Source organism: Anoplopoma fimbria, chromosome 16 (assembly GCF_027596085.1).
Source record: "Anoplopoma fimbria isolate UVic2021 breed Golden Eagle Sablefish chromosome 16, Afim_UVic_2022, whole genome shotgun sequence".
In the NCBI taxonomy this organism is placed as follows: domain Eukaryota; kingdom Metazoa; phylum Chordata; class Actinopteri; order Perciformes; family Anoplopomatidae; genus Anoplopoma; species Anoplopoma fimbria.
In genome coordinates this window covers 2,749,626-2,767,511 of record NC_072464.1, presented here as the reverse complement: position 1 = coordinate 2,767,511, position 17,886 = coordinate 2,749,626, and the positions used below count along the sequence as shown (strand labels likewise).

General features: G+C 40.3%; 3 protein-coding genes across 3 annotated transcripts in view; 2 read left to right on the top strand and 1 right to left on the bottom strand.

The window, feature by feature from the left end:
* The window catches only part of maip1 (matrix AAA peptidase interacting protein 1), a 231,636-nt gene that overhangs the window by 170,310 nt on the left and 43,440 nt on the right, over window positions 1-17,886 (top strand). The gene's annotated exons all lie outside the window — the stretch shown is intronic.
* Window positions 678-3,268, bottom strand: LOC129104310 (ras-related protein Rab-17-like). The gene is made up of 5 exons (XM_054614926.1): window positions 3,049-3,268; window positions 2,234-2,385; window positions 2,006-2,131; window positions 1,776-1,869; window positions 678-1,315 (listed from the first exon to the last, which is right to left on the bottom strand). Exons 1-5 carry the CDS (start codon window positions 3,227-3,229, stop codon window positions 1,191-1,193), a joined length of 678 nt encoding a protein of 225 aa, XP_054470901.1. The 5' UTR covers window positions 3,230-3,268; the 3' UTR covers window positions 678-1,190.
* lrrfip1a (leucine rich repeat (in FLII) interacting protein 1a) overlaps window positions 5,700-17,886 on the top strand; it is a 46,745-nt gene continuing 34,558 nt past the window's right edge. The window contains exon 1 of the mRNA XM_054614917.1: window positions 5,700-6,111. Coding sequence (XP_054470892.1) covers window positions 6,022-6,111 — 90 coding nt within the window. The 5' untranslated portion in view covers window positions 5,700-6,021. The remainder of the gene's footprint in view (window positions 6,112-17,886) is intronic.

The following is a 17,886-nucleotide window of genomic DNA, read 5'->3' as shown; positions in this document are numbered from 1 at the left end:
TTGACCATGGCCTGGTTACTCTCTCTCTTTCTCTAATCTCTGTTTCTCTATCTCTCCAACTCTTCCTCTCTTTCACACATAATTTCCAATTTTCAGTTTTCTTCAATTAATTTCATTTCAAGTGAATTCATATAGCCCCAATTTCATTTTTAACACTATCCACACAAATCACATGTCTAAGTCTTCAGCAGAGTCTTGGGATTCTCAAAATGAAGATATTAAATCAATATGACTTCCAGATTTTAACTCAGAGAGTCTTGTTCAGGTAGAACCTTCCCTGTGTTATCACCAATTATGGCCAATAGTGACTCAGCACTACTACTATTAATACTACTACTACAACTACTACTACTACTACTACTACCACTATTACTAATACTACTACTACAACAATTTCTTCTTCTAGTACTATTTCTGATTAGAATGTTTCTTCTACTAAACCACTGATACTACAGTTTAACAGTTCAGCTTCCATCTTTGCCAGTTTTACAATTCAACTACCAGGTTTTTCAACAGTGCAGTTCTTGGCTTTTGGGCTTTTTCAGGAAAGTCATTTGAAACTTCCACATTTTCAGCAATGCTCTGTGACTGTTTTCAGCTTTCAGCATTCCAACGCATTTTCTGCAGGAAATGCATTGTCTAGTATTATTTATGCGATTGGACATTTTTTTCAAATGTACTCAAATGAACCCCAAACTAACCCTAAATGAACCTCATTGAAACAGCTGTCTCAGAACTGTTAATATATGCAACGTTTTCGGGCAGTAGCAGCCACACAGTCAACATTTTCTAGTTAACCTTGCTATTGTGTAAAAAAGGAGTTTTGGCATCTTCACTCAACAGAACTCTGCTTAGGGGGGATCTCTGCTTGGTTTGATCACAGTCATGAGACCCTGAATGAGGATAATCAGTATCAGTTCAACATCTGGCATAGACAGAGACTGAGGAGGTTGGTCCTACACACACTGAGGAAATCAGTCCAACAAATGGAACACAACACAACACAAAAGTCAAGGACTTATCCTGCATGAATAGTAGTGAGCAGCTTTAAGCTTCAAGCAAAACATCTGAAAATGTAGATGTTTTTATGTATACCAGATGTCCGTGTGGGACTTAGAACAACTTGAAAATGATAAAGACAGAGAAACAAAGACAAGCAGCAACACAACTGATAGTCAAAGAGCTTAGGGTCACACTTTGCAGCATGTCACAAAGGGATTGATCGTGTCTCTACGATGCAGATCCACGTGTGGCGTCTCCTGCCACTCTGACAGACCTCCCTGCTGCACTCCAATACACTCGTGCACACTGTGGGCTGAAATCAGAGCTCTGTTAGCAAAGACAGCACGCTCACAGTTTTAGTACACAGGAGCATGCTGACATTTAGAGGCCAGGGTTTCAAACTTTAAAAACTAACACCTCAGACAATATTTTATAGTTTTCATACTGTCAATAATTGTGTTTATATTATAGATAAAGCAGCCCACATTTGCTTCTCATGTGTGTATCTGCTGCTCTCTAGTGGTAGATAAGCTGTCATTCTTCTTGATCTTGGTCTTTTGTCCCCATGGATAAGTCTGTAAGGCAGACTGAGTAAACCCAGCTTCCTCTGATTATATTAGTAGACCCTAACAACTACCTTAACCCTACTAGTATTTTAGTATATTTTAAAGCACGTGATTGGTGGGGCAAAACACAGCCTGGGAGGGGGAGTTCAGGCAACAAAAGTGTCAGAATAACATCTTTACTGCAGTTCCTTTAATACTTTTACTTACCAACAGCTAGCAGCAGCTCACAGACCTGATCCCCTGACCGGGCTGAAGTCTCTGTAAACAATAGGCCCCTTTCATTGGCCAGACTCTGTGCTTCCTGCATGATGCCATACAAACAAAAACAAAAACAGAAATTGCTTATCATAGATTCAAATGTACAGTACATGTGACTCTGCTTGTTAAATAGGGATACATTGAGATTAAGGAAGGTGATTTTTTTGGTGTGTGCGTACCTGCACTGAGACTTGTCGACCCTGCGCCAGATCCACCTTGTTGCCTACCAGCCATATGACAGTAGATCCTGGGATGTACTGTTTCTCAAGCTCTTTGAGCCACACTAGAGCTCTGACAAACGTTTCCTAAAGTGACAAAGACACACACAAGGATGCGATATTGAGCAAGCACAAGCCAAGACGAGACAAGACAAGTCACTTCTGTGGTCAGGTGTCTATTCCTTTTACCCTCTGGCTGACATCATAGACCAAGAGTGCAGCGTGGGCCCCTCTGTAGTAGAGCGGGGTGACGCTGTGGTACTTTTCCTGCCCTGCCGTGTCCCAGATCTCAAAGCGAAGAGTGACATCCTTCAGATAAACGGCCCGAGTCAGGTAGGCACCTAAAGGGGAGGCAGACAGCACGAGGATACCAGAGGGGATTAATTTGTTCACTGCTGAGTTTGGAGATGTTCCTGGTGTCAGTTACTTGTCAAACTTAAATATTATACAGCTATAAAACTATAATAAATATTAAGTTTAACATTTTGGTTCACAAGTGAGGGTTAGTGTCTGTAGGCTACGTTATTTAGCCTAGCTTAGCATAAAGACTGGAAACAAGGGGAACAGCTACCCTGGCTCTTTCCAAAGGTAATAAATATGCCTTAAAGCACCAATCAAGTCACTAGTTAACATATTATATTTTGTTTATTTACTCTGTACAAAAACTGAGGGGGTTTCTCCAAAGATGAACCGCTTCCTGCCAAGAGATAGTCCATCACATAACTCCTGTTAGACCACAAATTATGTTTTTACACTTTAACCATATTTGGTTAATCAGTAAAAATGTATTTTATTGTTATTAGGTCTACCATTCTTTATGCTAAGCTAAGCTAAGTTAGCTATCCTGATAGTAGCTTCATATTTACCTTACAGACATGTGAGTGGTATAGATCGTCTAATCCAACATTTCAAACTATTTTTTTAACTACTTTTCAGTCTTAATACATTTCACTCTGATATGTATCAAGTATTTCTATCCAAAGTTCTGAGTGTCATGAACTCACAGCCTATAGTAGGTGATGTACTCCTGAATTCATCCTTGCCAAATCGCAGTGCCAGGCTGGACTTTCCCACACCAGAGCTTCCCAGAAGAACCATCTTAACCCTGTGGGTCTGCACTGGTCCCCTCAAAATATCACTGCGGGGCCGGGCTCCTCCTGGGCCCCCTGGGAGCGTTTCTCCCATCAAATGTTCTCTTAACTCCAAAAGAATGAGAGAACACAGACGGACAACACAGAAAAAAAGTCTAAGAAGGTCCACAGGTCCTGATTTCCCCGCTGCGGGACTAATAAAGGATTATCTTATCTTATCTTATCTTATTCAGTTGTCTATTTCCTGTTAAGAAGCAACAGCTACTCCGAACGATATAGAAGAGTCAACATGTCTTCTCTGTTGTGAGTGTCTGAGGCTCTGCTTCACTTTGTGTTACAAGAAGTAAAAGTAAAACCAAAGTCCAGTCTTGACTTGTAAAAGGCCAGCAACATGTTTCACTTCCTTATAAACACCCAGTACTGGGCCATAAAAGTCTCCAGGCCAATCTGAGCTACAAATCACACTAACTTTATTATGAATTACACTCTGGGAGTTTTTAACGTATGCATTTCCTTTTCACTAAGCTATTCTATTTCAACTGCTATGTGTCAGATACAAACAGAAGCTGTCTATTCATACAGCTCAAACATTTAATAAAGAAATACAAGTTATTTCACTTTAATAGCATGCTTTTGACATAATTTCCTGTAACAACATTCCTAATTGTTGCATGGTGAAATAACTAGTGTATATCATTAGAAATTAGACACCGAAATGTTCCCTTTATTTGTGTTCATATATCTTAGGCTGCACAGAGTTTCTGCACAGACTGCAGTGTTGCTACCTCCTTGTATTACACTGTATTAACACAAGAGGGCGTCATTGCTGCATGACAGTCCAGTAGTAATGATAAAGGTTCAGTCTCACAGTCTATGAACGTGTGTCTGTGTTAAATTGATCCTTGGAAATACTTTTGTGAACTATTTCCACCTTTTATTTGGATTTTCAAATAAAATTAATTGGCATTCTTATAGGTTATTTGCAAAAAAAACAACCAACTGGCCCAATTAGCACCACAGAAAACATATAATACAAAACTATTCGATTTTTTACTCATAATAATAATAATATAATCGTGTTTCTGTAAATCAATAGATGCAAAACAAACATATACGTTTTTGAAGTTCCAAATGATACACTAATATGATCTTGCATTGTGCACATTCAAACTGAGGTATTGTTTATCTCTTTTAGAAACTCCAGACTGCTTTCAGAGTTTGCTGGTTATCGTTGAGAGAGTGCACAGCCCATGCAGGAGCTGTGGTTCCTGGCTGAAACTCAACCCCCGAACATGTTTGGGTTCCCCGTCCAGAGGTTGATGCCGCCTTCAAGTGCTCTGCGTAAACTCGGGGCACTGAAATAACAGACGGTGCTTTACTTCGGGTCTAAATAGGTGTCACAGGAAAAGTCTAGAATGACGATGTTTTTAAGACTATAGAAAGAACACGTAGAGATGAAGCTTTTTGGGGGAGCTAAGGCTTGGATCATATTTCTGTAATGTAAAGGAACACATTTTTCTAGACTCCCCAAACATGTCACCCAAACAAACATTACACAATTCCACTGACTGTCCTCTGAAGTATTAATCCATGTATTAATATTAGAGTTATGCAAGAACAATTTAAAGAAATATTAAGTATAGAGATAGTTTAAGCAAGTATATACTTGTCTATAAGTAATAGTATCCGAGTATTGATTAAAGATATTGGGTAACATATGCAATTGACCAGCGTTTCCATTGTATCCCATATGTCCGACATCACGTAAAGGCATCTTGATCGAGTACAGGCTTTGAAGTTCGTCAGTGTGACAGGTTCGAGCGTCTTGCTGTGAATCCGTCATAAGATAAGATAAGATAAGATAATCCTTTATTTGCAGGCTTACAACAGCGTAGAGTAAAGTGCACACAAGAGACATAGTAGAAGAAGACAAGCTAAAAAATAAAATAAAACAAGTATTATAAATAAGCAATAAAAAAAACAGTAGAAAAAACAACAATAACTGAAATATTATATTTACAGACAGAGAAAAAACAACAACAACAACTATTTCAACTATTTTTAACTATTATTGCACAGTGTAATGTGTAATGTATTGCACAGGTTTTTATTGTCATGTAAGTGCAGTATAAGTCCTTTCCTTTTATTGTGCAGTATTGTCATATAAACACGAGGCAGTTTAAAAACATTACACATGGTTGTTAAGCTACAGTTAGAGTTTATTTGACAAATGTCTGTTTTTAATATATATATGTATATATATAAGATAAGATAAGATAAGATAATCCTTTATTAGTCCCGCAGCGGGGAAATTTGCAGGCTTACAGCAGCATAGAGTTAAAGTGCACACAAGAGACATAGTAAAGAAAGACAAGATAAAAATAAAAAAAAAAAAAAAAAAAAAATAAAATAAAAAACAAGTATTATAAATAAGCAATAAAAACAGTAGAAAAACACAATAACTGAAATATAATATTTACAGACAGAAAAAAAAACTATATTAACTATCCATAGTATGACAGACGGTGAGAAGCTCTAGTGAACAGTCCCGACTGAATGTGCCATTAAACGCATCAGAAGCACACGTGGGGAGACGCAGACTGAGCCAGACTTGGTCGAGTCTCTGCGTCGTGCCAGAAACACAGGAAGAAGTGTAACAAACCCTAAACGGATGTGTGACAATGACCCACGCTGTGAACGCGAACAGACGCGGTTTTGTTTCAGCTCCTCTCCTTCTACTTTGATATTCTAGCGACGCAGTCAGCGCACCAGGATATCTTAGGTCAGGTCGCCTTACTGCTCTGTCTGGATTATTCGGTGCGCCTTTTTTTTGGACCACAACTGTGACTTATATCGACAGTGAGTGGATAAAGTATTTGAGAGAACATGGGGACTCAGGGCACGGGACGGAAAAGGTCCACCAAGAAGGAGAGGTCGACGGCAGAAGACGATGCCCTCAATCTCATAGCGAGAGAGGTGAGTGGAGAACTTTATGTGATCGAAGCCTTTCCTTTCAGGTCGGTCAGTAAGATCTGACCCCAAAACCTACTCACTAACGGATGGGTTTCATTAGTTAGTTGGGAGTTTCATGTCCAAAATCATAATTTATCCAGAATATTCCCCAGTTTAAATTCACTTAGCAAGTCTCCACTGACAAAAATAGCCCTCCACTGTGTGTACCCATTACATTAACTGCGAATTTCATCACTTCCTTTGGGCTTATTGTCCATGCTTTTGACTTTATAAGGTAACAGATTACACTGACATCATCGCTGTCGGTTAGCCCTTAGGTTTTAAATTGTTTTTTTTTTTTAATACAGTATGAAAATGAACTTGTAGGGACTTGAAAAACCGCTTGATTACAGTAGTTAAAATGAGGTGTTTCCTGGTGACATAGTTGCAAGCAGGGTGTGTTTTTTTTTTTTTTTTTTTAAAAGTCTTCTTTTGGTTGATCCATTAACTGCTTAAAAAAATAATTAACAAGTTGAAGAAGATTGGTTTTCTGTGCAAAAGTGCATAACTAACACAAATATAAAAAGATTGCTGTCAGGCAACTAGGTATATGCTCAAATACAAAACACACCTAAATGGTTTTTTTTTAAATAAAGGAGTATCCACTTTACAGGAACATAAACCGTTAAATTGATCAATTATAACCACAGGTTTGTATATATGCAAGGCTGTTTATCTCTTCAGTGTGATGAATCAACAGGGCTATGCATTATATTCAACACAGGGCCAGTGTTGGCGGATATATTGGTAAACTGATGTATCGTTCTATTAAACAATAAGGAAAAAAATGTATCGCAACATTATTGTATTGTAATTATACCCTTAGACAATCACTTCTGGTTATGGTAATCATTGTGGAAAGATCTATCTGTGCTCCAGACTGCATAGAATGACTGTGTCAGATTTTGTTTTTACCATCAGCTGATGAAAAAATGGTTTTCAGTACTGTAAGAAATAGACCTTTCATGTGCCAACCTGTAGGAATTGTTGTGCTACCCCTCAATGATGCTGGCAGCAGTTACACACGGTTCTTTCTAACGGGCGCTGAAGTCATGTTGTGACAGGTTCACACCGTTTCAAGGTCTCTAATCTCTTTATTGTGATGCGTCTGGTGTAGGATAAATGAATGTTTTGTGGTAGGAATAATAACCCTGTGTGTCGTCAGGACTTAAGCCAGCCTCTTTTGAAGTGTGACACCCTCCACGCTTTTGTCTGCACTTGGGGCCCTAGAGGTGTGAAACACGGGCAGAAAATCATTATTTGGGTTTTGATATCAAAGTTAAATGCCAACCATGTACAGAAACCCAAGCTGAGTCTCACAGTCGCTGTTATAAAGCAACCAGGGCTCCCACGCGTCATGGAAAACAGTCGACCAATTTCCAGTCATTTTTCACTAAGTTCTGGAAGGTCTTCCACCATAGCGCCCCAAAACAGACATTATTGCCATCCCAAAGGGTGAAGTTACGTTCAGGATCATATTAGCGTTCAAATGATGAGTTTATGGATGAGAGTATTTTGATCATGCTGCTCTTGGTAACCTTGTGGAAATCCCCAAAGTCACATCCCATTGTAGCACATGCAGTTTGGATGACGATAAATAACGTTGATTTCTTTACAACCTCACGATGGTAAGTTGGTCAGCTTGTTTGGTTCAGTTCAGTTGTTGACACGCTTGCTAGCTTGTTTTTCTCAACACCTGCAGATGTGTTTGCATTATTCTATGATCAGTTTGTCATCATTTCTAAACATTTAAGAGATGATTTCACAGGTCAGTTAAAGCCATAGAGTGCACAATCTTTAACATATTAGTGTATGGGGTGATCCCTGTCTGTCACTGGCCAAGTCATCACGGAACAATCCTGGAAAATGATTCCTAGAGAACAGTGGGAACCTTGGCATCATTGTGCATCTTTCTTTGAATACGTTATATCTGTGAGATGCTGAGCAATGAACACAGGGTGTCCGGTTTATTTCCTGCACAATGCTTCTACAAATAAATCAACATGGATGCTGCAGCAGGTTACCCAGATACATTTGAGTTTTTCTTACAGTGAGGGGATGAGCATTAAAACATGAACGCCGCCATTGCCCCGATTCAGGGCCGGCTGTTTGGGAGGAAGTTGGGTCTGTGCTAACCCAACCCGGATGTTGCATCAAATTTGCATGTCACTCTTAACTGACACACACTCTGTTGGCGTCACTTCTCAGCTGCTATAGCTGTGTAAAAGGCCTACCGAGGTTTGGCTGTTTTGAGTGTTGTCTTTTCTTAACTGCTTAGCTGACTATTTACACAGCAGCGCTAGTGTATCTGAGGTTGCACATTCCTGTGGCTGGCCATCGTTTCTCCTTGTAGTCTGTTTGCAGTGGTGGGAGGCTTAGTGTTGAGGAGTTTGAGTGCGCTCACTCACAGTGGGTTGGTTAGTCAGCAGATGCACAATAAACAAACAGTAGATTCTCCTTCTTGTGTGTAGTGATGCCAAACTCCAACAATTAAAACTCTTAATTCTGGTCAATGCTCTATCACATCTGTGCAGTAAAGAGAAAGTCTGTGCCTTTAAGGAGCAGAGGGGGTCAAGTCCCTCACTGGCAGTCCTCTTGACAGGATGGTATGTCAGCCCTGATGAGTTGGCCCGTTCTGCAAAAGAGTTTTAAAAATAGACGCTCCTGAAAGATCAGCTGTTGCTGCACCCTAGTTTTAGATTTGGTCTGTTGGAGGGGGATGGGGATGGAGGAGGGGGGGGGGGTGTAGCTCACCAACTGGCCATCCCACCAGCACGGAAAACAGCACGTCGCTGCATGGAATCATTTGGCACTGCTGTAGAAAGCTGGTCTGTGTAGAGCAGGAGGTTGGAGAGTTTGTAGTTTAGCCTGGTGTTTAAGGTGTAGGACGTGGTCCATCAGTGTCACGTTGCTGTACATGTCCCTACTCTAACTCCCCTCAGTATCACAGGGCTCAGGCAAGCTGTCAGTACTATAAACCGGACTCAGCTTGGGCCAAATGGGAGAAGACCACACAGCAGGAAAAGAATGTCGGCACAGAATGCCAGAGCTTTAGTAATTCTGCACTTTAGGGAGTTCTCTCCCTGCCCATGTCAAACTGTTGTAAACATTAATTAGTAGCATTAAGTTAGCATACAGTAGCTGACCTTCACTGCTCTGAATTATTACAGGGCTTTGCTGAATGCTCAATTCTGGTCACGGCATTCCACGCTCTGTTATTTCTTTACAGCAGACCGCTGCTATGGACAAGAGGACAATTTGGTAAAAAAAGGATTAATCAAATCCCCACATGCTAGTTCTTGCTGCTGGGGATTCCAGCTTGTTTATGTACTTATCTATATCAGTCCATCACAGCTACATTTGTGCCTTTTTTAAAGTGGAATTGTCCGTAATTCAAGTTAAAATATAGATATGTCCAATGTTCTACATATAACAGAGCTCCTTTGGTGAAATCATTTCTCCTATGTTCTTTATGTAGTAAGGAAGCTGGGCAGATACCACCATTGTATCACTATTGTGAAAAAAAAGTAAGTAAAGTGTGTAAAAGTACAAAACACATTAGATTAGTTACCAAATGTACAGTAGATCTCTGTAAGCTAACCTTCTGGGTGTGGTGTGTCCTGTAAACCACAATTCCATAGTTAGAAAATGAATGAGAGAACAGTTGAGCTATGATGGTAAGCCCACCAGCTAGCGACTAATTCCACCACTCATTACACAAAACACAGTATCTAACAGAAGCTTATCTAGTGTGCAGGTTATATTAGGACAGTCCTATCACTGGAAAGGATTGTTGCTAGACAGAAAGCTGACATTGACTCAATGAAGGACAGATTAATGGGTACACCATAAACTCCCACTGAAAAAAAATCAAATACAGCCTTGTACAAGTCGTGGTTACCTTAAGTACCACAGTGTATTATGTCAGATAGTGATTATCACAGTTATTATAGCTGCTCTGGATTTTGGCCTGAGTCAAACTCTCCCTTTCTGGAAGCTTCTGGTAAAGATTCAGTCCCAGTTTAAATTACACCCAGCTCTATGTGTCATAATGTAAACCTAGCTGGGTTTGTTAGTCAGCACCTGCTCGGCTCGTGATGGCTGTTTTAAATTTAACTTGACAGCACCCCTCGATTAAATATTGACTAGTAATTTAAGAGTTATGTTCCAAAATGTCTCCCATGTATTGGAAAGTCAAAACAGAGAAAAATAGTACATTACAGTCAAAGTTTGTACTACTCACACACTGCAGATACTCCCATTCTTGTTTTGTTGCTGCCAATAACACTGCAATATAAGATAAATGTAAAAGTCAGTCATCTACAATCATGCTTTGTTAATAATGGAGCAGCTTCAGGTTGTGTATGGTAAAATTACAAATTCATCTTTTAAACCCAACCTGTTCCACAGGTGGTTTATTACTACACAGCCAGGTTGGATGGCCAAGCGTGGTTTAGACATAGAGACATTTGTTTAATTGGGTTCAACACATAGAAGAGAACACAGCAACAAGAAGTTTCATCTGACATGTCAGCGAGTGTCGGTGGAACTCCAGGTCCTATTTCAATCACGCAAGTGGAAAGTGGTCGGAGCACGGACTGTGTGGGCATCTACAAGTGCACCTGCTGTTTCGGTTCACATGTTCATCAGCCCAAAGTGCACAAGGGCTGAGTGAAATGTAATAAAGATCATTTGGTGTGGTGATTAACAAATACACATCACGGGTCTCATCGCTCTGGAACTGTGGCATGACGCGAACACACGACACTGCAAGTCTGCTGCCAGAGGAAGATAGTGTGTTGTTATTTTCTGACCGCTTCAATCATTCTACCTCAGTTTTTGGCTTTAGCTCACAGCACCAATGTGCCCATAGAAGTAGAATAGGAATGTCTGTTCTACTCCTATTCTATTTCTATTACTGTGCCGTGGCGGAAGACTGTTTGTGCCGTTGTGCTTTAAATCTGACTCAAGTTCAAATCTTACGTGAGCAGCATTGATAGTTGTTGAAATATATTTTGCCAAATCCTTTAAATAGACTGACAGATCAGTCAACATCATCACTAGGGATGCCCCAATAGAGACCTGGGCTCTGGGTATCAGACGTATCATGTATAAGACGACATCAGGCTTGAATTAAACATTGCTTTACAAACTTTGTAAAACAATGTGAAAAATAAATTACATTAATATTAATATACTTCATTATTTATTAAAATAATGAACCAGATTGGCCTGTTGCTACCAGGCGGCAAGCTCTGATTCTGCCGAGTGAAGCCAATGTGTAAGTATCTTAAAACTTGCTTTGAGTTTATGGTCTCAATCTCTAGTTTCAAGTCTTCTTCAAGACAGACAATATCGAGGATTATGCTTTAGGGCGGGCTATTGTGATGGACCGGTTGCTGCCGTTACCAGAGCCGTACACAGTGTCTCTATGTCACTCCTACGCATTTCAAATACGGTAACTTCTGTTCATTGGTTGTGAAAAAACAACATGGCGACGGCCGTATTCCGAGATGGCGACAGGGAAATCGCCGAACTCTACGCTTCAGAACTTCAGCCCACAAATTAATAGGTGACGTCACGATGACTAAGTCCGCTTCTTATACACAGACTAAGATTGCCACCAATACCCGATCCAGCTGTTTGAGTCAGTATGGGACCAACATCGGTGTCTGTATCGGTGCATCTGTAGGCCCCACTGTTAGCCGGGCATCCTAAACCTCACTGGGTCTGCTGTGATAGTCAGGTTGCAGTGAAACACACACACACACACACACACACACACACCTCCGCAGTGTAGACGCTCGCAGGGGTTTGACATGGAAGACATTTTTAAATGTTTTTTCTTTAATATGTCTGTCGAGAAATGTTTGTGCTGGAACCTGTTGACAGTGTTGATAATACCAGCCAGGTTTGGCCTTTCACAGATACAGTGAATTTGACAGCATTTGCTCCACAGACATTAGAAGATGGACAAGAGGGTGGCCTTTATTTTATACCACAAGAACAAAATGGACAGATCTGTGTGTTGTACCATAATGGTATATGACTATGTGTACATAAATACTGGTCTATCTAAATAAGCTGTAAATAAACAATATTAGGCCACCAATTTGTAATAACCTGCCCATAAACTACAGAGGAAAATTAGCTCTCTAGCTAACTGTGGCACTTTACATTGAGGGGGAAACTGAAATGATTAAATTGCACTTCCATGGTTAATAAATCAATAAGATAAATATTCCTCCTCCCACACAATCAGGTGATTGATAGGATAACTGTTGTATTTAGCCACAGACTTCAGGTTTCTGTTGATGGTATGTATTTTCTGCGTGAGATTGAGGGGTCAGCCTACACTGGGGATTAAGTCTCCAGGTTGGTGCTGGTTGGTTGTCAGAAGCTCAGTGGAGCGTCGAAGAGAACTGAGTATTAAGAGTGGATTAGTCTGGGGCTTGGAGGCGAGGAAGGGGAAGCCCACCACACAATCCCCTTTTTCATTCTTACAGTCATCTGGAGAACAAGCAAGTCCCTCATGTAGACACAGCCACGTTAATCTTTAATGCCGGAGACAAGCAACACACATTAACGGCCAACAGGAAAAATCTGCTCTGAATAAATAGTCAACTTTGGCATCTCTACCCGGATGCGGATCTAATGTCTTTGAATGTTTTTAATATGCTTCACCTCCAAACAAAGCACTTTGAGATTCCTGCACTCGCCTGGGCGAATCAAACAGCTGTGCCACCCAGAATATGTCTGGAGCAGATTGACATTTTCCAGTGAACACCCATTATGCCATGAAGTAATTAAACAAACATTTTATGGTCCAAACAAATTACATGTGTATTTCCTGATATGTGTATATACACAAACCACCGGCTTCAGTTGGGCTCGGCTTGTCTGACTCACGTCTCCTTTAAAGGAAGTGGTGGCTCTGCATGCCCTGGCTTCCTCTTGATGACATCATCACATGCACAGCCCTACAGATTGTTATCACAAACTCCTTCCTGTTTGTTCACCACGGCTGAGTTTTTTCCACAGTTTAGGGAACAGTGGGGGGGGGGCTCAGTGGGGATTGAGTGCAGGTAATATAAATTATCAAATCGGGTACATCAAGGGTGGGGGTGCACTCATAGAATTTGATGGCGAAGCAGATTGACCAAGCAGTGTTGATCCTTCCAGCAAGTAGAAGTAGGGCATAAGCAAGACAAATAGGTCAAACACTTCAAAGTATTCTTAAAAGAAAGAAGTTCCCATGGGACCAAAGTAGCAGTGGGACGCGACAGCCACTACTGATGAATTTATTAATGCTGTTGTAAATCTGCTTTCTAAAGTTTTCATTAAAGAGTTCAAATCTCTTTCAGCTTGGCAAAGTTTAGCCTGTTGCTCATGTGTTTTAAACAACACTTGATAGCCAGTTGAGTGCAGGCACTGTGATACCACTCCTGACCACAAGGCGGGGTTACTAATACAGACACGTTGTCAGATTATGACATTTAAAACCTGTTTAAATGTTGTGATAATTTATTGAAAACATATATTCTGATAAGTTTCTTGAACGTTTTCTCTATAATTACACACATCAGGGCTCAACACTAACTTTTAAAAGTTGTGGCCAGGCTGAAACGGAAAATATGGTTGTCATTTTTAGTAACATAGAATATTGAAAATGTATGTTTATTGGGATGCATCTTTGCAAAATTTTGCAGTTTATTGTCCCTTTTTTTTTTTTAATGTATTATGATGGAAACCAATGTCCAAGAATAGATTGAATTTGATTGCCAAATTCTCGAAAATGGTTGTCAATTGCAACCATTTTCATGCATGGTCTCCTTTTTTCCCCTTTTAATACAGATTTCTATCACATTACATTCATTTGGTTGCTTTCGTTCAAAGCACCATCAATAATGTAGTGCTGCAGGAATGAGTCCTAAAACCAGGAAAGCATTTTTGCTCTTTCGGTTCCCAACTGATTTTTTATTATATGCCCGATATAAGGGCTTCAGTTCACACAGGCATGAAATATTTAAACGTTTTGGTTACAATATATAATACGTCAGTATGTGCCCATTCTGTGAATTTTGAAGCTTTTAATGTCTTGAAAATCGTCCCGCATTAATGCAAGCAGGGTGCTGTTTGTCTATAGCCTAAATATAGCTTTTTACTTGGCTCTATTATGCTTTTCCACTTTTTCCCTCTCCTTTATGTGTTGTATATATTTTTGTACATGTAAAAGGTCCGTAGAGTGTAAAACCTGAAGTCCAAAAAAAGGAGTTACCCTCCCCCTAAGAAGCTCCTGAGCTGCCTGAAACGGCTCCATTGAATTATCTCCTTCACTTCTGTAACTTTATGAGCTCATAATGTTACGGAAGTAACGTAAAATTGCTTCCTGCTAGTTTGGCCCTCAAACAACAAAAGAGAGAGACAGAGTTCACAGACACCATGGTACAGTGGTTATGAAAGCAGTCTCTCACCCAGGTGGCCAAGTTTCAAATCCTGTTGTGACCCACTGTGGAATTGTTAAGCGTAGGAGGGAGAGGTTTTGGAAATATGAAACGTTGACCAATCACAACAGAGCTGGCTAGCTGACCAATCAGGACAGACTTTGCTCTCTGGAGAGAGGAGCAAGCGCTACAACGGAGCATTTCAGAGAGAGGGTGAGAAGAGGTGCTGCAGGACAGCCAGGATGAGAAAAACAAGGAGGATTATGAGCATTAACGCATGTAAACGTGTTGTAACTGTAACTTGAGATAAAAATATGCACCCAGAAAATAGCATAATAGGGCCTGTTTAACACTTAAAAAATGTGGTGTTAAGTTATTAATGTCATCTTGCTGAGCAAAATATAAACTTGTGCATGCCACAATCAACAGCTATCTTCAGAGAGCTACAGTGCAAGTTCTTGAAGTGTTTTCTTATAAGCAATGAGATGGAAGTGCTAGCATGGGGAGTAGTATCAAAAGTTAAATTGTCACCCGTCGTGAAGAGGGGTGGTGTGGGAATATATCCTTCTCTATTAAGATGTAGAAATCGCTGAAGTACTCACTGGGACGAGTAGAATGAAGTGTAAATTCCCTGGATCCCTGAAGTCACAGCCCGTCACAGTCTCCTTTTACTAAACCTAGTCAAGGTACCTGTAAGCAAGGCATGTAACCTCTCCTACTTGGCTGTCATTGCTCAGAGGAAAGGGAGTAAACAATATTTGTTTAAAGTGTGTGACCCCATGCATGTAGTGTAAAGTAATAAATCATCTTTTGTCACAGAAATGTCTTTCTGCAACTGATATCCTGTTGTTTACTGCGCTCACAGAGCTGCATTGTATAAATTCCTGTGAGGCATAGCTTTCTCAAAAAGTCAGAAAGTCAGAGTTGCAACATAAGCTGTTGCTGCCTGAAGCACCATTTTCAGGCTACAAGAAGCTTCCTATTCCCACAAATAAAACAATTAGGGCCTCACAGTGTGTAACTAATTGGAAACATGTGAGTACCAACAACCAAAATATCTCTAATGACGGTCCTATAGACCCTTTTACAGCCAACGTCATGATTAAGGCACAGTGTTAGCAAGAGGCAAAACAGAGGAAAAACTGCCAAATCGCCTCACAGTAGTGTGCTAAAGTTACACATCGTAGATGTCATCTCGCTGTGCTGTTTGGTGCCAGATTCAATATTGCATACATTTGAGATGATGGAACTACATTTCAGAGATGGAGAGAACATTTTGCTTAGTTTAGCCTTTTGCTAACCTCCACTGCAGCACACTCGTGCAGAAGGTTAAACTATTAGAGAGATGGCCCACTGTTGGGCTTATTTTCTATAACCAATGCAGCATCAAAGTGGTATGAGCAAGCTAACTAGCGGATGACTGGCTTCTTAGCTAGTTTTCTAATTACGCCTAATGTGGCAACATTGTTTACATATAATGATCTGAACAAAATGATCACTTATCTAGCGATAGCAATGTGCTTTTCTACGTTGTTCTCATTAAGCAGCTGGCTACCTTGCTCTGCGCTAGGAGAGCAGACAGGAGCTCCGGAGACTTGCTAGCTTACTAGCCAGCCGTCCTGTCGTATTGGTTATGTTCAGTTTCTCAAGTAACACTCGTGGTGTTGGAGAGTGAATGTGTGTACATATTTGTTTTATTAATGGAAAAACAAGCAAATAAAACTGGCTAGCGTGTTCAAACAATTATTCTCCCTCCTCCCAGGCTCTGCCCACAAAAATACGTCATGTTTACTAACGTAAAGTGGTCTTTACAGTACATTACAATCTTTATGTAGTAAGACCCACAGTTTCTTGAAAGGAATGCATGAGGATTTTCTACTAATAGTAATTCCCTGTCTGGGCATGAAACACTTTGTTGGCACTTCAACATTTGAATCTCAAGAAAATCCTTCACTATGGGGGAAACTTTTTCCCCCGACACTGTAATGTGGTTTCAACGGTTTTATTGCATTTCTTAACCTTTTTAAAACACAGCTGCTTCACTTGATTTCTATTTTTAGAACTCCCTGGAGCACAATATTTGTTTTACTCCCGACATGATGAAGCCCTCTCAGCTAGTTTGTTAGCAGTGCTCAGAGCTCTACAGCTGTTCAGTGTGTTTGTGGTGCAACCTGAGGTCGAGAGTGAGTGGGGGCAGACAGGAGTTTCTCCTTGAGTAACCAGAAGTCAACGGTGTTTCATGAACATGCAGGGCTAAAGGATGAGTCTGTATGGATCTTTGTCCGGCTAGAAACTTTGACAAGGAGGGACTAGTGCCTATTGATGCACAATCATCACTTTGGAAAGGATCAGTAAGAAATTAATTCCGAGATATCCTAGTCTTTAACGGAAGGTCTGCGCACTAGTTTCTTTTTTGCAGCTTCTACAGTCTTCATCATTGGACAGAGTTTGCTCAGGAAAAAAACTAGTGTACTTTGAATTGCTTTTTTCAAACTAGTTTTCAAGAATGAACTTTCATGCTTAATATCCCTGATGAGGGGTCACTGCGATTATAAAAACCATATAAACCAGTTGAAAAATGAACATTGAGTTGGGATTGTGTCACAAACCCACAATTGACAAAAAGTCAAGAATCAACTTTGATACATGTGTTTTAATAATAATTTCCAGTAAAAATAAAATACAATAATAATAGATTTTTGGTATCATGAAATATAGACATTGGCATCAGCCTCACTTTATTCCTACCATACACTACAACCCTTTGGAAAGAAAACATCTGAAGACAGTATGTCATGAGTCATAGAATTTTAATCCCGGACTTTTAGATTATAATATAATAAGATTGTGCAAAGACTTGGGATCTCTTTGTAAGACTTCCTTTTCAGATTATTTCCCATCCTGCCCCTTGTGGAAATTTACATTTAGAAAAACTGGTCTGGCCTCTGCTGCCCTTGTGTGTAAAGTGGCTTGGGCTGGAAAAACCACCCAAAAATAAAAAGGGAAGACACCGCAGAATGTTGGGCAGTTTCTCCTCCTTTTCCACGGTGCAAGACAAACCAACTTGTGTCCTTTCCCTGTCTAACCGGTTTGCTGCTTCCTGTTTGGTGATGGAGAGAGCGCACCTATTGGTGGTTGATGACGTTCACATAATTGAACTTCACCATTTGCGTGAGCCCAGTAGATTTTCACGGTTGGTGTCGTGTATTTTTCTTTGTGAGCAAGAGAGTTTGTAAAGGTTTGGAAACAAAGGCTTGATTTATCCATTTATCCAAGACGTCCGTTCAGTTGACTC